At 41.1% G+C, this 24,980-nt stretch overlaps 1 protein-coding gene across 5 annotated transcripts in view; it reads right to left on the bottom strand.

Annotated features, from left to right (window-relative positions):
* DCUN1D2 (defective in cullin neddylation 1 domain containing 2) overlaps window positions 1-24,980 on the bottom strand; it is a 201,502-nt gene that overhangs the window by 72,355 nt on the left and 104,167 nt on the right. For all 5 annotated transcript variants that reach the window (XM_069204665.1, XM_069204664.1, XM_069204666.1 and 2 more), the window contains exon 3: window positions 18,952-19,120. In XM_069204665.1, coding sequence (XP_069060766.1) covers window positions 18,952-19,120 — 169 coding nt within the window. The remainder of the gene's footprint in view (window positions 1-18,951; window positions 19,121-24,980) is intronic.

The raw sequence follows: 24,980 nt of genomic DNA, 5'->3' as shown, positions 1-24,980 counted from the left end.
TACCTACCCTTCATCTGCAATATAATAGAACAATCATTGAGAAAGTCAATAGGTTTGGATTTTGCACACATGCACAATATACATTCACACACAGATAACAGACGTAGACAAACAGGCACCCAGAGCAGCAGGTGACACGACACACAGGCAGGAACCCAATGCACACATGAACATATTTAAAAGGTACCTATGAAACGTAATCAGAATGTATACAAGCACCCTTTTCATATGTTAACAGACGTACGGGGACCCAGACAAAAAAAGACATAGTGCCCATTTGCAAAGTGACAGAGACACACGCAGTGATAGACAATGCACACATTAATAGTGGAACAGGTCAACACGCCGAGAGCTGGATAGCGGAATGATGCCGGACAAAGTTGGAAAAAAAAATGGAATGTCAACACTCATTTAGCCCTTGACCTCTCCTAGCAGCATTTACTTTCAGTATTACACTCCACTCAGAAAGCATTTTCCCTTACGTGTCTCCTGCCTAAAAGGCTTTCCGGCAAGACTACAAGAAGCAATAGCCACAGGAAGATACCTCCAACTACAATGCAAACATTTTAACAACAAGCATTTGCAATGTAACGGGTCTCGCGTTTGCTCGTGTTAGAGCTAATAGCGTTGTAAACTCCTAACCGGACTTTTCTTGCGTCATAAACCATGTACGTAACCGGAAAAAGTGCAATTAACTGTGTAACAGAGTCGATATTATGCAAAGCGCTCGACTTCTGCAAGCGAGATCGCGTTGCGAAAATAGAGAAAAAATTGTCCACAAACTGAACGTAAAACAGCAAGCCTTGCATGCTTTCTGTACTTGGTCGATGCGCTCGAGGAGGGCTAACCACCGGAAAATGGTATGACGCATGTGTGCCTTCTACTAATGAAATCAAGAGGATTCTAACAGGCAAGTCCACGAACCAATGAAAGATACTGACGTCACGTGGACGGGGTTCCAAGCCCTTATTAATCCCTAAAGCGTCTCGCTAGCGAAATGCATGCACAAGCGCAAGCGACGCAGGCTCGACTCTAAAAAAGAAAAGGTTTTAGAGCATGGCCAGATCCTTTTTGAATTCTCTGACTGAGATAGGACACTTTTCTGAAGCTTAGTAGCCAGATATCGGCAGGCACACCTTTCAGAGCATTCGGTCTTGATACGTGGAACGCATAGTGGGTACAGATTTCCAAAGCACAAGGATAGGTGTGGGTCAAACATTAAATTCCGTTTAGAGATCCAAAATGATCACTCCTGTTGCATACCTCCTCCCCAAATCAAGAATTTCAACAACACACACCAGAGAGGTTTTCTGTTCCATGTGGCTTGGCAGTTAGTTACAGATGTCACCAGGGTCAAGGACAGGCTATTTTTTCAAGAATGAACAAACTACCACAACTAATAAAGGCACTGGCACCAACTCAGATAATAGGGTAGAATTATACAGCTGTGTAATACGAAGTCCCGGGGACAAAATAACTAATACAGGGCAGGGATCCACCAGGGAGACAAGTCAGGAGTTTACAATGGAGACTATATTAACATAATCTGATCTAAAATAAAGATGTGCATGAAGGTTCTGGACATTCTAGCAGGAATGGATAAGTGCAGGATTTGCCAGAAGAGAACATGTCCCTAAAGTTTCATAGATTTTCAGTTTCTAAGAGATATAGGTAGCTAGTTCACTGTAAAATACCGGTGAACAGGGCAGAGTGCTGGAGTGACATGATTTGATAAATGTTTGTATGAAAGAACACAGAGAGGGAGAAGTTATCAGCCTCAATGATCTTTCAACAGACAGCTATATTACGCCTGTCTGGGACCTTTTCAACACCTATTTTATATGGTGTAGTTGTGTGACCTTGCCATGTAATACCTCTACCAACCCCTTTAGGACAAGCCAGATCCTAAAGGGGTGTTGTTAAGCCTTAGCACAACCCTGGGTAGCTGTGGTTCTGAGCAGTCAGGTTTACACAAAGGACTCAGTGTAAAGCATTTAAAACAGCATCAAAACAATTATTGCACCAAAACAATTATTACAGCTATTTTGGGGTCTGAAAATTCCAGATTAAGTTTTTCTTTGTTAGTAAATTCTATTATGTAAGGTGTCACAAATGACTTCATTCAGCTTCTCTAGCATAGGATCAGGGTTGCTCGGATAGTCTTCAATTAGGCATTCTCAAAGTTCCTTGATGGTACATCCAAGACCATCATACAGGTGAACATGAGGCGATGGCAATACTGCCCTTATGCCGAACTGAAAAAGGTGGTGGTCAGTCCAACAAAGGTGAGGAGGAATTTATTCCAAAAATACCAGCAGGTCATCTGTCACTGGAAGAAGGCTGTTTGTCCCAATATGGGTGGAGCCACTAACTACTTGTACTAGACCAATGAATTCTAAAGTTTAACAAAATTCCTGAGCTTTGCTACAAAACAGATTGAGTTACCACGTCAATTAAGAATTTAGAACCAACATTAGTCCCATCTGACTTTGATGGTGGCAACTGCCTGCTGACATCCCAGAGGCTACTTTACGTTTAGTGAAGATCATGATCTATGCATCTGCACAGCTCAAAAGAAGAAATACTATCACATCTGTCCCACTTTAATAATAAAATATTGGCTACCCACTCAATTCAACATCATAACCTAATATAAAATTACCTATGCATTTGCAAAACAAGCATTTACCCCAAGGGATATCCTGGCACAAAATGGTGGATGGTTAGTGCTGCCCGATGATACTCATTTTAGCTACCTCTAAAGGGTGAAAGGCTGATTAAACATATGGAAATTAAAAACCTGTGATCCTGAGGTCAAATAAATATTCCTATGGTGGGCACATTAGTCCACTGTGCCATCAGACCCATCGTCAAGACCTGCAACATCACCTACAATATAGTGATGACCAACGTCCTTAGCTACCTTGTGCAGACCTGTCAACTGGCATGCACAAACAGAACTGAACGTGGGAAAAAAAAAAAAAAAAAAAAAAAAAAGAGAAAACCTTCCTAAACTGGTCTTCAGAATCTGTGACAGATCGGTATGGCATGTCAAAAAAGGGTTCTCTTCAAGTAACAATTCATCCATCATGAAGGACGTTCTCAGCGCTCGGCACTTACTAATGTCCAAAACAGGAAAACCCTTACCCTCTTACCCTTCCACTTTAACCGCTTTATTTAGATGCTCTTTCCGTCGCCCCTCGAACCAAAATACCGTGCTGCTTCCAAGCTATGTCGGTGCTTCATGAACACCAGCATATCCATGCACACGCACACATACAAAGATGTACTAAATAGAATGTACTGAATACCTTAATACCATTTTACTACAAACTTGATTTACATAGCTGTGCTATTGCAAAAGAACAAATGTTATAAAGGAGAATCTCAATAAGAGGGCTCCTGAATATGCAAATTCATAAGTCTGATGAAGTAGTAAGAGTCACAAAAAGGATGCTAAATCGTATATGTGATGTGCATCCTCACATCGCAGTGCACTGCTCTTATTAGTCATGACCACATTTCATGGTGCTTTTTTTATGAATCTTAACCACTATTTAAAGTAAAAATAGGGTCAAGTCACTTTTTGTTTTATTCAAACCCTTTAATTTACGCAGTGCTACAAGCAATCAGATTGAAAGTGGCGTGTTCTACAGTAAGGTCAGAGCGTTCCTTAGATTACATGCGCCTGTTATTCAATTTTATCTTACAACACAGCACTGATTCAAGGGAAAACAGAGAGCACTTAAGTACTATTTTCATCACAGAAAATAGAAATGTCTGCAGCATTTCAATAGTTACTGGACACATTCAGGTAATGTTCCCCCTCTAAAGCGTCAACAGTGACCAAAGAAAACCACTACTCACCTTTGAAAGCAACTCTGGATTTCATGCGCACACTGCTTTATGCTACAGAGGCAATATTAAGCCACTGCAGGAGACTGATCTCCAGATCTACTTGGTGATGTCAACAGCTCATACATGTACCCTTTTCTTACCCCTCTATGAGCCTCATCCTGTGTCCCTCTACCTAGGATTCCTTTGAACTTTAAGATCAGCGGTGCAGCTTTATCAGAATTGCGGCCGGTTGCTGTGAATGTAGAGAGCTCAATGACTAGGAGCTGAGAATCTATTTCACTGATAAAAATATTGTTTTGACCTTACATCCACCTATCTAAAGCTGATTATCATTTCATGGGAGGAAACCGGCGAGAGGCAGCAGACCAGGCCAAATTGCCTGAATTCAAAAAGGTGCCTTTTTAGTGGCTATCCTAAATCAACTTGCATTCATGTTATAAGCAGGGAGTTCACAATGCACATCGCATATAAAGATTCACGTGCAGCCGATACTGTGCATCTGTGACTCTCTGAGTAAAGATATACGAGATTAAGTACCCTCTGCTGTACATTATCGGATATTGACAGAGGAGTTCGATGACTATAGAGAGGAATGAGGTTGAAGGCAGAGTTCTTTTATTGAAACCATGGACCTCTGAGATGACTTGAAATGTCATTTTAATATACACGGGTGGGGTACTCTAGTCATTACTGGACAAGGCCAAATCATCACCCTTCCCACAAAGTGCTTAAACTCTTGGTTTCTTGCTCTTTCATGTTCAATGCAGACAAAAATAATAAAAGCAGAACCTTTACTGTGAAATTAAACAGCAAAAGGCAGTTAGTAATTTCTGAAAAAAAGATATTACAATCAGTTATTGTACATTTGTTACAAAACGAAGGAGCAAAATATAGTATCCAGAATGCAATAGAAGGTATGGAGGTTTGTTTGCCTCAAAAGACTGGAAGGAATCCCCAAGCCCCAGAATCCCTGCAGATCGGAGTCAGAAAACATCTTATATTTCAGCACTAGTTCTTCATCCTAAGTGTCACAGAAATATAATCACAGGTAGAGGGACCTATACAATGTCGCTTTGCAGGCTCAATATCAGATCTAACTATGGAATATCAAATCTGTGTGGACCTGAACACTGAATGATTACTGGTTATGGAATCCAAAGCCTCATAAGACTGCAGGGACAACTCAGGCACATTAATCAAAAACTGTAAACTTCGCACTTGTATGGCGCACTACTCACCAGTTAGGGTCTCAAGGCGCTGTACGCATACCGCTGTGGAACCCCTCCTGGCTTTTCCCTGTGAGGCACCCACTCCTGGACATCCCCAGGGTGAAGTCAGGCATCCAAGCGCTGTGAGGGCCGTTGTGGAGATTAAGCAAGCTACTGCCCAGAGTTACAGAGTGGGACCCATTAATTAGATTAGGCACTGAGGCGAGAATTATCTGGTCCAAGGGAATTGAGCCCAAGACCCGCCGAGGTGGGAACTGAACCCTGGTCCCAGGCCAGATCTCTGCATCAGGGTCTGCCGCTCCAACCATTGTGCCACAATCAAACAAATTGTTCTTCTGCTCATATTCGTGGCAAAGCAATGAGATACATGCCCCTGGTTACGTGGATGCTGTGTAAGCTGAGATCTCCTGCCTCAAGGATTTCTCATCCCATGATACACCCTGGTAGGATACTGAGCAGAGTCCAGAGGCATGATTCGAGAGCATTGAGAGTGAGCCAACAGTTTAATAATCTGTGCTATCGAAATAGGGCCTTTTAAGAGTTGCAGCACTAAAGCCTGCAGTTTTGGATTCAGACAACCAGGTCTTTAAAATCCACCCCGGAAAGCCGCGCGGTAGCTGCCTGTCTAGGGCCACCATCATTTGGGGGGAAGATCTTGGGTGGATGACATTCCCCCAGTAATTTCAGAGTCAATACTACAATTATACTGTGGTCTTCTTGGCCCCCAGCTGCAGGTGCATTTAAAACAGCATTGCCTAGTCATTCATTTTGAGACTTGCACAGAAATATTAACTAATAGCGTTTTAAGATTATCTAATTTCTGATGCAAAAGGACACTATTGGTGCTTTCTGTTGCTGCTTCTGTATTGCTGGGGCACTCACTTGCAGTTCTGATCGTGGGCTACATGGGGGAAGAAGTCACAGAGTCCTTATGAGGTAACTTTATCGCCTCAGGCATAGTCAGAGAGGTAAACCTGTTAGAGCATGAGACATAAGGAATAATACTAACTTTAAGACTCAAAGGATATTTAACAGCTGTGGGAACATCCATAGAAAGGGCTTGGCTTTCACTTGACTCCACAAATTCCAAGGGTCCTTCCGTTTCAGGGGATCTCAGGGTACCTAATGGACCTCCTTTTGGTGTGTCTGTGATCCTAACTATACTAGCTAGTGAAGGCTTGTGTTCTTAAACATATCAGAGTCTTTAGTTTGACTTGACCTGTCATTCGTAGAAGTTGACTTCGTACTTAGCATAGATTGTACTTCAATCAGATTATCAATGTCATCAAGAGTGCAATTGTGGCAGCATTTGTGGACGAGCCTACACTTTCACCAGCAGGTTTCTTTGATTTTTTAGGCGCTGCAGCAAATTTTGAACTTTCTTCAGCCTTCCACTTGCCCATTTTCTTTTATTTTTATTTTTTTTAACAGTGATCAGACGTGACCAGCAGGGGAACACGGTGTGTAAACCAATATAAACCTCACAGTCACATAAAAATTGTAATAAAACTTAAAGAATATCCATATAGTTAATAGTCCCAGATTGACGATGAATGAAGGAAGGCCCAACCTGGCCTCTTGTGGGCAATGACAGGCCCGGTCTTGGCCCAGGCGCATGCCTGGACACGTCCAGTGTGCTGGAGCAGCAGAGTGCTTAAGAGTGCTGTTAGAAATGGAGTCTCTAGTTGGCAGGGGTTTGTATCCTGTCCAAGTAAGAACCTTCAGTCTAGTCAGAGTAAGGGAGTCACACAAATAAGATAACTCCTGCCCAACCCATTTGGTAGCTTGGAACGAGCAATCAGAATTATTTCTGAGGCAATGTGGAAAGTATTTGTACACACACAGTAAAAGCACCACAGAAGTACGCCACACCAGTTTAGAAAAATAGTCAATATTTATCTGAATAAAACAAGACCAAAACGGCAAAAATCCAACATAAACAAAGATAGAAATTTTTAAATAATACATTTTAGTAAAGCGCTTAGAAACAAAATAGCTCCAAGTGGGGCTATCACAACGCCGTTGACTGAGTCGCTCTCAACAGTGCAACGCCACTCTTAAGGAAGTGCAGGCCAATAACAGTACCTTGGAAAATGATAAGGAAGTAAAGATGTTGCACGGAATGGGGAGGCATCGCTGGAGCCAGTGCGGAGTAGGTTCCTTACTGCGAGGCAGGGGAGGCGTTGGTTCCTTACAATTGCTGGAGACATGATGTGTGTTGGTGGTGAGGAGTCCGTTTCTTACAATCCGGTAGGGTAGTTGGGTCCAGCAGGCCAAGACATGCTGCATCGACTTTGGGTGTCACAATCATACCACGGGGCCACAGGGGCTGCAGCGGGTGTCCCGGACATCAGGGACACAGCACTCAGGATTCACGCTCGGGTGGGACTTCAGAGGCACTGCAGCGCGTTGGACCTGCGGTGTCGGTCACAGTCGTCATACTCAGTGGGGACCACGACTCCGGCGCAGGTAGCGGCGTGGAGTTGGACAGCGGCACCAGTTCTAAAGTTGCTCTGGACTCAGTGCTCTTGGTTTGTTCTTAGTTTCACCAGAACTCACTTCCAAGGGCTCAGGAACTGGATTTTGCATCACCTGCCAAGTCAGGACTTACAGCAAGAAAGTGAAGGTGCTTGCAGATGAGGTCTTTGATGTCCCTGAGACTTCTAACAATAGGCAAGCTCAGTTCAAGCCCTTGGAGAAACTTGGAAAGCAGGATGTAGAAAGCAAAGTTCAGTTTTTTCACTCACAGAAAAGAAGCAGCAGGCCACTACAGCTAAGCAACAGGCAGATTGGTAGTCCCTTCTCAGCATCCAGCTATTCTTCCTGGCAGAATGGCCTACCTAAGTCTAGAAGTGTTCTGAAATTCTGGTCTCAGAGGCTCAATACTTACTCTCATTTCTGCCTTTGAAGCGGGCAAACGTCAAAGGAAAGTGGTTGTAGTGCACCCGACCTTGGCCTTTCCTGCTCTAGACACACTCCAGGGGTTGGAGACTGCTTTGTGTAAGGACAGGCACAGCCCGTTTCAGGTGGAAGTGTCAGCTCCTCCTACCACTTTAGCCCAGGAAGACCCATCAGGATGTGCAGAGCACACCTCAGCTCCCTTTGTGTAACTGTCTAGAGTGAATTCACAAACAGCCCAACTGTCATCTTGACCCAGAGGTGTATTCCACAGACAGACAGAGGCACAGAATGGTTAAGCAAGAAAATGCACACTTTCTAAAAGTGGCATTTTCAAACTTACAATCTGAAAAACAACTTCACCAAAAGGTGTATTTTTAAATTGTGAGTTCAGAGATCACAAACTCTACATCTCTATCTGCTCCCAACGGGAAATTACACTTAAAATATATTTTAAGGCACTTTCCATGCTAACCTATGGGAGAGATAGGCCTTGCAATAGTGAAAACATAATTTAGCAGTATTTCACTATCAGGGCATGTCAAACAAACCAGTACATGTCCTACCTTTTAAATACACTGCACCTTGCCCATTCAGCTGCTTTGGGCCTACCATAGGAGTGACTAACATATAGTAAAAGGGAAGGTTTAGACCTGTCAAGCGGGTACACTTGCCAGGTCGACCTGACAGTTAAACTGCACACAAAGACACTGCAGTGGCAGGTCAGAAGTGTTGCACCTTACAAAGGACTTACAAGTAAATGAAATATGCCAATCATGGATAAACCAATTACCCATATCATTTAGACAGAGAGCACCTTGCTCTTTAGCACTGGTCAGCTGTGGTAAAGTGACCAGAGTCCTAAAGCCAAAAAAAACAGGACACAAAAAAACATAGGAGGAAGGGGGCAAAAAGTTTGGAGAGGACCCTGCAAAATGGACCATTTCCCAAAAAAAAAATCAATGTCAAGGTTGTTGGCCCCACCCTGCAGCAACGGTGATTGAGAGACGCAGTCTCACCCCAGTGCTGGAAAGTTCAAAAATGTTGCTGGTGAGGAAGGAAGAGTGTTGGGAGACCACCAGGTAGGAACCACACTGTGGGAGCAGCAGTGCGCTTAATAGCGCAATCTCAAGGTTGTTGGCCTTGCCCTGCAACAACATTAACTGGGGGGGCATAGTCTCACCCCAGTCCTCGAAAGTTAAGAAATGTTGCCGGTGATGAAGCAAGCATTCTAGGGGATCGCCAGCTAAGACAACCCCCCCCCCCCCCCGGATTCTGATTTGAAGTAGCTAGGTAATGTATATACTAGGTCTGTAGGGAAAAGGCCATCTATTTTGAAAAGACTCAGTGTTACCATGTCACTTGGTACACGGACACGTGGCCAATATCAAGTCCATCTTACATTTGTCTGATCTCCATAGGTCTCTAATAGAGTCTGCTTTATACTATTTCACATGTCTTACTTTTGTCACTAGATGCATACCTTGAACAACAGTTTAGTAGCTTGAGGCATTGTAGAATAAAATGTTAGTAAATCTAACAAGTCCCTTGTAAAACAAACACTTTCTTTAGGTGTCAGGTTTAGGAGGGCATTGACTTGTTAAGCCTCAATGCCGAATAAGTGACCACAAGCTGTAGATTATTTGTCCCCTAATAATACCGTTCTGCATGCTGTATTTTTGTAATTAGTGTCTGGTCTTAGTCTGCCAGACAGGAGAGAGAATTACATGTGAATCTAGAATAGCTTGAAGATACAAAACTATTGTTACAGGTAGGGAGGTAAGTTTAATTTGCATTATGAACCTATTCTTTTTGAGAACCAATTCTAAGGCCACATCACATTGTGTGAATCAATTCTGCATCAGCATTGTTCGTGATCACAGCGGTGTGAAAAGATTACTAGTTCGAAATACATGCCTTTGATGTCTCTGGCCGAACACTACTTACTGGTGAAAGAATTTCTTACTGAGTAATGTTTTGTAGAAGTATGCATGAACGACCATGTAATAGCACCACAGATGTCAATCAATACAATTTCCTAGAATTAGGTTGAATGTGCTCAAGAGTAGCAAATATGAATAGTTTCATAATCCACCTAGGAATTCCAACCTTACTTACAGATTTTCCCATTAAATGTAATGAAGAATGTTGTGTCTACCAGACACTTAGGTGCTTTAATGTAATGCATTATTGCCCTTTAAAATCAAGCCCTTCCTGCTGTTGATGATGAATTTTCAAAGAAATCTAGCAACCCAATAGTTTAGGTAAGTAAAAATCCGAAATTATCTAACTCTAGGTGCCTGTATCGTCAGAAGTGAGGCGGTAACTGCTACCAAGAAATTGTTTTATGATAAGTTTATGCATTGTTTGTACAGTGTTTGGATTCTATGCTGGGAATGATAGCCAGTATCGTGGACATATTGTTTTTTAATGGCATTCAAAAAGCATGCATTTCTGGGACACAAAAGAATGACCTATTCTCAGGTACCCTGTAAGCAAAAATGACTGTCAACATAGTGTGACTAAAGTGCAATTTATTATCGGGGAAACTAAATATATTGAGCAATAAATCTCTCATCAGGTGGTGGTGCCTAATCGTTCTTTTTCTAACACTATGCAACAAATAGTTTCCATATTGCCTCCGTGTGTGGGCTTTCTTGAACTGTAAAATCTTATCTCTGTGGAAACCTTGGCTGATTGAACTAAAATACTTCCGTTGTCATGATTCTAAGTTGATGTGTGGTTGTATATGTTACAGCCACTACTACTGCTACCACTGTATTTGATTAATTTCTCCCTTCACGTGTCCAGCCAGGATTTCATTTAAATGAAGGTATGGGGGCCTGGACACAAAGCTTTCTTGTTTTGCTTTTGTGAGGAAAGTGGCTTATTATTATAGGATATGGTTGTGTGACCTTACTAAGTAATACATTCACAATACCACATAGGCATGGGCAGTGCAAGGGCCCCGTGTAGCCCCTGGCACTTGCATTCCGCCAGCCTATTCATGGTGGGTTCCCATCATGAAAATACTGGCGGAAAGTGGGGTTGTAATCAGCCAGGCACTGCCGAGACCAGCGCTGCCCTGGCTGGTTACAACTCTGACCGCCAACACCCCATGGGGAACAATGTTTCTGATGGGAATGGCGGTCTCCTGGTAGGTCCGTCTGCCAGGGTAGTAATCTGGCACTCAGACCATCAACCTCATAATAAGGCCCTTGGTATCCCAAGCTGCACCTTTGGGGTCAGTGGTGATCAGGTGTTTGCGTCTACAGAGTACCCAAGACGGCCTTTCTCAGCTTTTATGCCCCTAGTTCTGTAGCAGAAAGTTAGCTAACTGACTCTTGGAGTTCAGCTCTTCTGTCTATGTCTTAGGAGTGACTTTTCATCAAGCCGGGCACAACAGGCCGTCTTCTTTTTGCTAGCTTAAGAATCAACAGGTGCAGTCCAGTGGTTGGTACAGCCTCTCTTGCCAAATTCAGGGAACAGTAGGGCAGTTCTTCTTCAGTCTTCTCTCCAGTATACAAGTGATAGGAGGTTTGAATGCCAGGGGGGCCATATTTATGCCCAGAAAGTGCCCTTGGAATATGCAGCGGTCACTAGCCAATGGGCTACCAGGTCCCTTACTGTTTGAAAATTACTTCATATGAAATGTGGCATCTAGCTATCCCAAAATACAACATCCTGTCCATTACCAAGATGCCTGAACTATTCTCTCGATGTGCGGTTGGTAACCCATCCTAGAGGTGTGGATACATGAGAGCTACACGTCCACGGAAAAATTGGTTTGGCAACTGCTTTCTCCTCTCTGTCCTTGTAGCCAACTTGTCTACCAGAAGTAAAGAGCAGCCCCTCTTAAGTGTGCCCATCATTTATCCTTCAAGTGTGGCTTCCCCCTTGAAGCCCGCCTTCTGGGCTCACACACTGGGTGGCATCCTGCCAGGCAGAGGTGACACGTCTTCCAATGGTAGGCCTCTATTGTTTCCTTACCTGGGAGTTGGACACATGTCTCCCCGGGAGTGCAGAAGGCTGTCTTGTAGCCAGCTTCTGCAAATTGCCACTGGAAAACTTGGGCAACAGAGTGGCAACTTTTTAAAAATTGCTTTTATTTAAAAGTTAATTTAAATTAGACTTGGGCATCAAGTCATGTTTAATGTAAAGATTATTTTTCTACCTTGGCGTACTAACTTTAGTGGCCCCATTCGGGAGTTAGCACAGCTGAGTTGTCAGTGTGTAACCCTGCACTTGCCGATGGGGCTACTTGTTAAGACATATAAAACACAGGTCCTATTTGTTAATATACTGCACCCTGCCTTAGGACTCAATAGGTCTACTGTAGAAATGATAGATAGGCTATCACTTCCCCCAGGAAGTAATTTTATTAAGAGGACATTACAAATAGGACCATTTGTGCGCTGTAATTATGGACAGTACCTAAACATTTATTATCCATTTGAGGGGGGATAATCTTTGAATGTATTGATACATTATTGTTTAAGATGCAAAAACGCAGGCACCGCCATATGGATGAAAAGGTGAATGAGCATGCAATCATGGCGGCCAAAGAGAAGGTATCTGTACCAGGATGGTGAGTGTCCTCTTTTACTATCCTTGTTGGAATCCTCCAATAAGAGCACTTTGTATGATTTTAAAAGAAATGGATTAAGTATTCACTTCATGATAGAGTGCATTGAAAAATACACTTTGCCGATAAGCCTCAACTCAGAATAAAAGATCTTATAGATAACCCGTGAGTGTCCATTGTTGTTTTCTTGGAGATAAATGTTTATGCGAGTCCACAGTCATGGTCTACAGGATAGTATGGCACCCATCCTTAGTTTGGCAGTTATCAGTGAGACTGTTTTGAAAGCTGAAATTTAACACTGCCTGAACCACCGCAGCTGGATTATCCCTTCGACCAGAGTCGTGATCCATTTGATCAAGACTGTTCCGTCACTGGACTGATACCTAAGGGTAGTGGTGACGGGGTATTAGCCATGAAGTCTCTCTGCTCACTGGGGAAGTGACATCCTACTCAAGGCTGAACTGTATTAAGAAGGTCATTACAAACGGGACAGTTTGTGTCCTGTAATTATGGAGAGCACCTGAACGTTTTTATTACCCATTTGAGGGGGGATAATCTTTGAGTGGACTGATACTTTATTGATTACGTTGCAAAAAACGCATTTGGATGAAAAAGTGAATGAGCATGGAATAATGGCTGCCAAGGAGAAGGTATCTGGACCAGGATGGCGAGTGTCCTCTTTTACTATCATTGTTGAAATCTTCCAAGGAGAACACTTTGTATGATTTTTAAAGAAACGGAATTAAGTATTCACTTCATTATAGAGAGCATAGAAAAAGGCACTTTGCCAAAATGTGCATATATACATATATATACATACACACACACACACCACACAACCATACACACCACACACAAACACTTTAAATTGCAAAGTTGAGTGAGCAGTTTAAAACTGCTTCTACCAGCCTGCAGTGGTAGTAGGCTCGAAGACATATTTTACTTTTTACTTTGTCACACTCAGGGTGGCACAATATGTGCTGCAGGCATTTAGTCACCCCCTGATTCCATATACTAGGGACTTCAATTGGGTATAGGTCAATCCAACTTTGCACTTTTAAGTGTCAGATCAAGGGCACTGAGGTCTGGTTAGCAGACCGCGGTACACTCCTAGAGTCGAAAAGCAGCAGCATCAGTTCGAAACTTTGGGGTGTTCATGCAAAAAATAACCATTTCCTAACAACGTTTCCAAATGTAGACAACAAAATGATGTTCGTTTTCCTCCACCTTGTAAATATCTTGTCTACTGGTGTGTTCTGTAATTCCCATTCATGAGATACCTCTACTTGCTTGCTTACGGTATCAGCAAATGATGTTTGTCCTCGAAGTCCAATACAAGTTGGCAAAACTACATTTAAAATGTTTATTGGCTGATACCGTCCATATACCACATGTAACCTATTACAAGCAAATAATAGTTTTAGAATGTAATGCACCTAACTATCTGCCAAATACAATTATACTTGGTAATTGAAGCTACTTAAGGATAGCTAACCTCAGAAAATGGTAAATTCTCATAATCATTCATATACCCCAGTTTTGCTCAATGTCTATAGACAGATGAGCAAAGACCTGAATGTGAAAAGACGGTATGGTACAAAGCCAATTGCTTTGAGAATGCAAAGCCTCCATTTGCACCATGCCAACTGAGCAATGCAATTGTGAATTGCAATATCTACATTGCACCAGAGACACAGGGAAAACGAGGCCTAAGTAAGTGTTCCTCCTTATTCTGAAGAAAAGTTATCAATGTTTGAGATGGCTAATGAGAGCACAAAGCACTGAATGTTTACCTTCCGCACAAGGCGGGTAAGATGCATTGCAACATGTTAATATTCTGGAACCACTGCATGATGCAGGACTCCCAGATATGCATTTTTACAATGCACTGCTGCCATTGTGGCATTGTGTAGGAAAGTACCATCTTTCAGGGGATGTTACCCCCAATTTCTGCTTGTTTGTCAGTGTGTTTTGTCTGTCTCACTGGGATCCTGCTAGCCAGGACCCCAGTGCTCATAGTTTGTGGCCTAATATGTGTGTTGTCAGTATGCTTAACTGTATCACTGAAGTTCTGCTAACCAGAACTCCAGTGCTTATGCTCTCTCTACTTACCAAATTAGTCACTATAGTTTAGTGACTTGATATCCCAATTCCAATTGGCACACTGGATTACCCCTTATAAGTCCCTAGTATATGGTACCTAGGTACCCAAACATTGGGGTTTCAGGAGATCCTTATGGGCTGCAGCATTTCTTTTGCCACCCATAAGGAGCTCAGACAAACCTCTCTTCAGGACTGCCATAGCAGCCTGAGTGAAATAGTGCACACACTATTTCACAGCAATTTTCAGTGCAATTAAGTAATTTATAAGTCAGATATGTCAAGCCTTCATTTACTGAAGGCTAGGTGCAAAGTTACTAAGTGTGAGGGCACCCTTGCACTAGCAAAGGTGCCCCCACGTTGTCAAGGGCCAATTCCCCGGACTTTGTGAGTGCGTACACATGTGCACTACATATATGTCAATACATATATGTAGCTTCACAATGGTAATTCCGAATATGGCCATGTAAAGTGTCTAAGATCATGGAAGTGTCCCCCATTCCAAATCTGGTATTGGGGGGCCAATCCCATGCATCCGGGGGGCACCACCATGGACCCCAGTACTGCCAAACCAGCTCTCTGAGATTTCCGCTGCCAGGTTTCTCCTGGAACCAGCAGCCCTACTCCTCATCCCTCTAAGAAAATGTTAGCTGCATCCTCCTAGCTGAATACTTATTATTTACCCAGGTGAAATCTGCCATAATTTGTTGCAACACTACATGGCACCAAAGGGACAAGTAGTTTTTTTTTTTTACAGGACAAGTAGATTTAAGAAGCAACCTGTCCCATGGACAAGTAGATTTTTTTATAAATTCCACACCCCTGCGCACTACAAAAATATGAGAGATGAAGCATATGATGAACTATTTCAATACATTACAACTGTGATTATTCCTAACGAAGACGTAATACGTGTTATGACTCTACCTCCACATATTCACAGACACCAAGGAAAATTACTGGCCAAACCTGATAGTGTCATGCTACAGGATGTTGTAAGAGAAAACCAGAGTTTGAAAAGAGAGTTATCAGTTTTAAAGGTTAAGGCAACAGATATGAACAAGATCACTGATCAAACATCACGCATAAGTACAATGATTAAAACAAACTTGACATCAACACCAGGGCCATATCATCGATCAGATGTCATAAAGATCCATTTACAGTGCCTGATTACCTATTAGGACTTCTGACTGGAGAGCCACAAAACACAAAGCCGTCCAAAAGGATTGCCTTATGCATGCAGTCAGTCAGGCAGGACATTATATATGCAGTTATAAATGGCTAGCAGAAATCTCCCCAAGCAATTGTTGCTCCCATGCACCGTAAAAACGCTGACAGGCAACGTTGAAATCCTTCGCACTCAACAGACTTGGTCATGGGATTTCATACTCAAAAGTGGAAGAAAAGCATACCGTTTTGTATCTTCAGAAACTTCCTGCTACTTCAAATCAGAAAATTGTTCTTCCAGCCGACATTCAGCCTCATGTCTTCACTAACTTAGCTTGGGATAACAATGATAGGCTGGAAGAGACTCTTGCTGGTAAGTGGGCAGTCTGCGTTGTTTGGACCAAAACCTTTTAAGCTCCTCTCCCAAGCAATGAGAAACAAAAGCAAAGAACATTGACCAACTCAAATACTGAAGACTTGTTCATGTATGTTTCTGGTGAACGAGATCGGCCTCAGCCACTGATGACAAGTACCAAAGTCATGCCGGAATGTGTTGCCCAATGGAAGCATGCACAAAATAAGAACATAATCTGGGTTGTTACAAGACAATAAGCGAGCCTTGCATAGATAATACCAAGATGGACAGGATTTAACTTCAATACTAGAGACCTAGTTAGTCTATCACACGATCCCATTGGCTACTTACCCCCCATTAATGTCCATGCAACTGAGTTGACAACTGTTTCTGAAATTTTGAAACCATCTGAGCTGATAAGGGAATCAGTGTATTTGGCGAAAATAGTAGTAGTCATCGATCACGCTCTCTATTCAAAAGCAACTGAGATTGTGTGGAAGCATAAAGTTCTTGTTCAGAGTGTAAAAGGAGAGGTATCAAACTTTGGTGGGAAAGCTATGTCTGGCTTGACCATGGCTTTGCGGGAAGGAAATAGGAGTCAAAGAATCAAGGTTGTGTTTGATATATGAAACGTCTATTAAGAACAGCGAAAAGATAATCGCAGGGGAAGAACTCGGGCACCAGTTACAGAGCATCTCACCTTCCCAGATTGTCAGACAGTGGAGGAAATTCCTAAGCCACGTAAGGAATAAAACAGCTCTCATCACATTTCTTGTTAACGAATGGAAGAAACCAGAGAATTTTGTAAAACTTGATAATAAAACACTGTTCGTCAACTATGAAGAAAAATTCTACAACAATCACATCTGAAGGGAGCCACAAGTGCCCAAGCTCAACAGTACACATGAAGAAGCATGTTGCTGCATACACTGCTAATGAGGTTTATGAGACAGTAATGATAAGCTCAGATGACAGACATGTTTATTATGTGCTTGAGATTCCATAACAATCATGGCTAATTGTTTCTGAAATGTGGTACTAAAATATGCTGGCGACTCCAACATTGTGAAAATAGCTTTAACTGTTGGTGAAAATGTTTACTGGAAGTGACACAGTAAGTGCATTTGTGGTAAAAGGAAAATAAAGTGCATTCAAAATCCTGTCTATCAACAGACATACACAGGAAACATTTTCGCAGCTCAGAGACAAATGGGATCTCTCCGAAGAATGAATGCACAAATTGGAGCAATTCTTGTGCTTGCTGTATGCACTAAAATCTTTGTTTTGTCACATGAATGACTTAAGATATCACCTATTCTGCGCTAATAAGGGTGAGATAGACAGTCATCAACTTCCACCTTGCGGGGACTGTCTGAAGAAACATGCTGAATGTGCAAATTATCAAGCCGTTATAAGCAAGAGATGTCTTCTGAATGATCCACAGACACCTAGTCCAGTTGGGAGAGGGTGCAAGTTAGAAAAACAGAAAGCAGAGCAACTGGTAGTGGACTGGATGGAGGGGGAGCCAGCACCTCAGACTGTGTTAGATCTACTAGCTTCCAGATGCATTAGGAACTGTAATCTGTCAACATGTGTCTTCTGTCTAAATGTCCTTAAACGCAGACTCCGCGACCGTGAAAATCAAACAGACGCAGAGAATGATGACACCCATTCAGAAGATGATGATGATGACGAATGTGAATGATAAAATTGTGTATGTTCACTCATGACATACTTTGCCTAAGTAAGATGTGACAACTATTATTATTTGAAATTGTAAGTGAAAATTATGCATATAATCCATATCAATATAAGAGGAATACAATTAAGTTTATCGTTGTTATTTTAAGGACTATATTGTTATTATTACAATTAAAAATCATAATTATTTTTAAATTCTATTCAATTTAACTAATCTGATGGAATTAGATTTATTTTTCCAAATACTATGAGTAATTTGTATGCTATTTATCAAAAATATGAAAATCAATATTTTCTTCGGCTACGGTGGCTAATCCCACAATATCAGACAAAAGGCAAATAATGATGACTTACTATCACATTTTCCATCTCTAGGCATCCATAACTTGCAAAATAATCATGTAAGAACCCATCACCCCGAGTGGTACAAATGGCCTAAATTTGGGGTCCTGGCTTATGGCCTAACTGTGAAGGCACCACATTATACGTTTGGTCTTGGTGTTTACACTGCAGAATCAAGACACATGCAGAGAGCGAAGATATGTAAAGGTTCCCTTAGAACACCCACGTTTTTGCTTCAGTAGCTAAACAGCACTGACGGCATTTAAAGGTAGCTGCAGACTTCAGCCCCCCTCTGCTCCCCATGTGATTTAACCAATTTGACTGCAAATCAAAATATTTGAAATGTAGTTGCTGATATATATATATATATATATATATATATATATATATTAGTCCCAGGATCATTTGACTGACAAAGGCCATGTGACATCACACTTGCTAGCCCACATTTTTATTGTTAACGGCTGAAAAACAGTTAAGGAAAATACACTCAATGATTGATTCTCTGCACGTGTCTGCCACAGTATCACCAAAGTGCATTTCCAGTATAGAACACACGTTTTCACATAAAAGTGTCTAATTAGGACAAGATTATGATTTTGTATGTGAACAAATGTTGCAAGAGGTAGTATGAAAAAACACACGTAAAGTAATTATTTTCACGCTATTCCTTTTCAGGAAACATTTTTAAATAGTTCTGTTACGGTACTCACCCAAGTTCCGTCATGCCGTCCACAAATTCCTTTTTACTAAATTCACATTGCGTGGCTGCCTTGAATTTCCATGCTATTACCAAGACACTTATACTGGCAGGGTCCAGGTTTAAATCGTCGCAAAACTGCTGAATTCCATCTATACCTATTTTATTCTCATCATGAGGGTCTGTGTTTAAAAACAAAAGAAAAACTTGTCAATACACCTGCTGAAAAGTGAAAAACAAAATTATATGTCACAACATGGCATAAATGTCATTACAGGTTTGATCAATGCTACAAACGCATTAAATACATGATCTGCATTTAAATTAAAAATGTTGTAGCTAGCATTTAAGTACATTATTCGGATAAGTTTGATGATTTGGGTAGGTTTAAGATGCTTAATACTGTTGTTTTTCAAAACAGCTATAATCAGTTTTTGTGCTAAAAATGCTGCTAAATGAAACTAATGTAAACTACATGTTTAGGCAATTTCAAAATAGTTCTCAATAATTTATGAGTGATTTTCACCGCTTAATTTGTGTAGGTGGTGGGCACTCACCCTCAACCTAAGCACTAATGTTGCCACAGCAGCAAGATTTAGGTGGAAAGCATATTAGACAGCCTATGGTTTAAGAACTGGGTGTTTTGTCCTGTATGACAAAAATGCAAATTGTGGATATGCCTCACATTGTAACAACCAAAGATTAAGACAGCATTGCTCATTAGAAAGTAAAAGATATCACAGGGACAATAATTTTCGCTCTTTTCGCTAGTATCTCCTACACGGTTCCATGATTAAGATAAGAGTATTCACCAGTTCCAAAATGGAAATCCTCGTTTTCAGTTTTAAGATCAGTTAGCTGACATGATGCACTTGTTAATGTAGAAATATCACTATGATATAATTTTGGGTTTGTGCACATTAAGGAAAGGGTGAGAAAGCTGAGGAAAGCAAGAACGGGGGTGGGGGAATTGGAGAGCTAAGCTAACTCCACAGGCTTGTGCGACTCCGCAAAATAATAATACAGCTTCGAAAGTATGTTTTAAAAGTGGACACAGTGGGACACAAGAACCTTAAAAGTTGTATTGACGAAGATTCACTAATGGGAAGTTCCACAAAGTCAGAACTTTGTGAGATTCGCACACATTTTTCAGCTATTTTCTCGGCCTACCTTCTAAAGGTATGACAGCCTCCAAATTCAGTGTGGTAATACAGCAAGTGGTTTCTCCAAAGAGGAAGTAGTGAAATTAGTTATCATAGACAGCAAAGAAAAAAAAATATAAAAAGAGTTACAAACAGTAAAAAAACTAAAGGGTTTCACCTACCCCTAAACCTAGTGGATTGTCAACTAACAAGACTATGTGCCAAAAATACTTTCATTTTGACATCCATGAGTGCTATAGTTTTCTAGGTGGTTTTGGAAATATAACAAAAGCATAATAAAATACTACTTATCTAACCTCTACCACTGGATGTTGAATAGTTTTCTTAAACCCCAAAATTATTAAATTCATCCTTCTTTGTCACCACCATAAAAGCTAATTTGATCATTCGTAGTTAACTGTACTACACACTGATGACTTTATCCTAAAACTCACCTCTGAGGTTAAATCTCTCCTCATATTGCGCCACAAAATCCTTCAAGTGCTCACAAAGAGCACACAATAAAAACCTCAAGAATGACTCTCCTCTACTTCAAAAATACTAAAACCTCTCCTTTAATCTGAAGACTCATGTTTGGTTGTCCAGACACCTGATTACAAGTCTGCCTTGGTAACCCTCAAAGCTCTAAAGAACTCCAACACCAATCTTGTTATAGTTAAAAAAATTAAAAAAAAATCATCACCATATCACCCTGATCTATTGTAAACTGCCCGGCTTCCTACAGAAGCTAGAATTAAATTCAAACTCACAAGCATCATGTAAAAATTCAGCCAGTTGCAGACATCAATCTGCTTGTCTTCAGCTTTAAATATCTCTGGTGGAAACCAAAATCTCATCAGTAGAGAGGCTTTCAGAATTGAATCATAGAAATTCACATCACGCCTACTTGGCACTCGGTGTTGGCACTCGGTTCCCTGTCCCAGTTCTTTTGAATGTTTTATCTTAAGACACCAAGTGAGAAAAATACATCCAAAAACTCAGCAAGGTCCCCAGTGGTGTTGTTCTATATAAAGCATTCAGTCACCTGAATTTAGTAGAGCAGTGGTATATAAAATGTGAAATAGATAAATAAAAAACAATGCAGAACAGGCAAAGGTTTCTCGGATTTCTGTTTTCCGAATAGGGTCCAAGATGCAAGTCAGAAAGAACATTCCTTAATTTTCTTCATTGCGTGGATCATATGCAGGTAACTTAGTTTATCAATTTGGGGGGTCCTCTGGAAACAAAAAGGTATCCAAACTAATAAACATTGGCCATTAACAAGACAGTGTCATCCTTGTTGCAAAGAAAATGGAAGATGCCCTGTAAGAAAAAAAAATGGTGATCTTCTTAAGATTTCTATATCATTCAGAGCAATGGTCATTAAGTCCTGTAATTACTGAGTAGGATTAAAAAAATATAGCAGCATTTTATAAGAGTGCATTGGCTCCCAAGAGTTGCGTTTCTGGAAGGACGCTAAACCTGCTTTTCTTAAAAAGCTTCATCCGGCCCCTTCATAGAAGCAGCATGTCACTGTACTGAATTACATTTCAATACCTGAAGTTACTGTGATGGAAACGTAATTCTCCATCATTAAAGCAGAACTGACTTTGGGAGATGGGTTGTGAGCATCTTGCCTCATTCCTTTGTGAAAGAGGAATACTGAAAGAAATGTGCCTGCCATACGTATTGCTTCTTTGGCACACAGCATCACCTTCAGGGAAAGAAATGCATATAAAGGTACATATTGAGAATTGCAGATGTGTTTGGTGAATCTGTACATGCTCAAAATACATTCCCTCCCTCCTGTGCAAAAGCAACAGGGAAAAGGTTTTTGAATTAATCTCCTCTGTTTCCACATTGTTGGAATTATCACCTATGGGTACATCGAGGATGGTTTCCTAACAAATAAACAAACCACAAAACTCATTAAAACATACCAATTAAATGGGGTGGCTAGGGGGACTGAGTCTTACTGCCTAGCAACTCCTCTCCAACTGATGACTGTGAGAGAGCGTAATCTAAACATTACCTATTTTAGATGTGGAAATGCTTATACTTAACAATGCTGCATTAATAAAATATTATTCATTGAAACGTATTATAAACGTGAAGAATTATTGTATGCATATACTAATGTCAACTATAAGAAATGATTGCTTGTATTATGATTAATTGAATACATCAACATCTACGAAGATTGCAGTTGTATTAGAACCCATAAGCCTTAAGTTAGTGTGAGTCGAAGAATTAGCTGTGTAGCTCTCATATTAAAGCATATTTTTCTGTTTCTCCAGTGTGCTGACTCGCAAAAGGCCATGACCCAGCATGTGTTCTTCCTTTGTTTCATGTAACAAACTTAAGCTTATTCCCATCCGCATGCTAGCTGCTTTAGTATAAGTTTTATACATTTTTGCAACATCTCTAGAAACATTCAAGGACATTTGACCATGGAAAAGAGAACTTTTGACCCGAAGAACGTGCCAGAAAATGAAGTAACCCCGGATGTGCTACCTACGAAAAACGTCAATTATGAAGACCAATCAAAGTGTTATAAGTTATCGCGGAGTGACAATTATATGACTTAATGTATAATTTGATAGGTTAAAGATAGTGGGGTGAAGCGACTATCCAATAGAATTTGGGGGAAGGTATTGCGAAAAAGGGATAAAAACCCATGACACAGGGGACTCGAGAGAACTAGGTAGGGAATGATATCGATTGCATCCAGAAACTCTGTCACTCTGTTTGGTGATTTGAGACTTAATAAAACCATCCTCACCCATAGTTTGCCCCATTACACTTTCCTCCTTATGAGGGAAGTGACCCCTGTCCATTAGATAGACTGACGGCGGTATAACTGATGTCCTGAAGGCGAAGACTGATCCTGTATGCAGACTCATTCCGAGGAGGGTAATTATGACAATTGCTACTGTGATTTGCCAGAATGCTTTTCCTTTCTAGGTACCAACTGCTGTATTTTTGGATAGAGACCATAGTTAGATATTTTCCAAATTAGTGTTCTAAATTATTTTGCATGAAGACCAACATGCTGATGCTAATTAGTGGTTAGATTAGATATTCACCTTGACTGACAAACAGACATGACTGACGTTGTACTATGCTGAACTGGGTTTATATGATGTTCTATGCATTCTGATCTATGTATCTCCTATGTTAGTGTCTTAATGGTTGTGATCTTTGCATTGTCAAAATCTTATCATAATTGCCATATCGTGACTATGCTCTTTTGCTTTTTGGTTTTGAGATTAATACATTTGTTATTAGATTGTAATCAATAGGGAATAAAATTCACAAAACTTCAATAAAGGTGTGGTTATTCATGACTGAAAGGTCATGGTAGCGCCGACAGTTTAACCAATGTCTAAACTGAAATATATTGTGGTGATATATGTTAATAATATTATTGATATATTGCTTGACATATTGATCAGTTACCTCGTCTTACGGTGTCTCACCACTGGGTCAAAAAATTCATCGGCCTAAAACGAGTCCTAATGTGTATAAATTGACATAGAAGGAAGCGTTACCAGTTCTGATAGCAGAGCGACGGTTTGGCCCTTGGGGGCCCTAAGACGGAGATTAATTGTTTAATTTGTTTTTCTGTGATAATGCAATTCGGAGGTATGATGGGTTTCTAGCTCGCCATGGCTTTCCTGGGATCTCGGAGCCTGCCTAAATGAGTTGGGAATGTTCTCGGCGCCATAATGTATGTGGTTAGGGTTTTTGCGCTTGTCTAAGTTTACGCATTTTGCAGGTGATTGTGAAAAATCTGTGTGTATTTAGGCCAAATTAAGTGTTGTTTAGCAGGAGTAGGCGTACTCCACAGTATGAGAGTAAGGAAGTCGGCGTACTTCATGTGAATGTAGCGCTTATTGCTCAAAATTATCCACGTGGTTGGTTGTTGTGTATGGACCTGTCGAGGTCTAAGACTCCGGAGTATGAAGATAAATGTGGTTTATGTTGTAGTCTGCACGGTTTAATAGGTCAATCGGGCGTGGTTGACAAGTCGAGTTTGAGTCATAACGCATGTATGAAACCTTCGATGGAGATTTGACAAACTCTAAAGTGCACTAGAGGGAGTCATTGAGAAGTCGAGAGTAGAATTTGCGGGACGAATTCTGCTTGCGTATGTGGGAACTGATAAGGAGAAAGTAGCGGCCGAGGCTTTAAGTGAAATCTCTGTAAAGTTCTGAAGCGAATGTGTTACCCTTCCTGTAGTAAACCGAACAGATTTGTGTTGTAATTTAAGGTGCTCGCAATAATTTGCATTAGTCTGTATGATTGTAAGGGTCAGTGAAGAGCAGACAAGCCGCAAGACTTTGTCAGCTGCTGTGTGTGTGAGTGTGACGTCAGTGGTGCGGCGCTGAGATAGGTCAGATGTCGAGAAGGGTCGCGCACGGATTGGCTGCCGTCCGTGAAAGGCAATAGGTTTAGAAAGGGCGGGTGAAGAGTATCCTGGGAACTAAGCCATTTCTGATTAAATACAAAATAAGAGAATCGCAAAAATGAATTTTGTCAAAGCATTCAAGAGCGCTCTAAAGGGAGATGTACATATTGTAGCAACTGATGGGGAAGCTACACCACCTGAGGGTACACCAGCTTATACGGTTATGGAAGAGAAAGGTGTCGCGCCTTGCTTATGGATGAAACAGTGGCGCAAATTAACAGAGAAAGAAGGGTGTCTAGCGTTCCCAGAACATGGACGTTCAATCCAAAGGTACTAGAAAATCTGAGGTGGATGTTAAGTACACAAAAGCCACCTCTAAGACCGGCACAATATGAGGCTTTAGCGATTTGGGACTTAATGGCTCTTAAACATAGACAAGAAAGGTTTCAGAGAAGACTGAGAAGGGCAGAAAAATCTTATGCAGAGGCC

The sequence above is a fragment of the Pleurodeles waltl genome, chromosome 8 (genome assembly GCF_031143425.1).
Source record: "Pleurodeles waltl isolate 20211129_DDA chromosome 8, aPleWal1.hap1.20221129, whole genome shotgun sequence".
Lineage (NCBI taxonomy): Eukaryota > Metazoa > Chordata > Amphibia > Caudata > Salamandridae > Pleurodeles > Pleurodeles waltl.
Note: the sequence above shows the minus strand (reverse complement) of the source record. Positions and strands in the feature narration are given on the sequence as shown.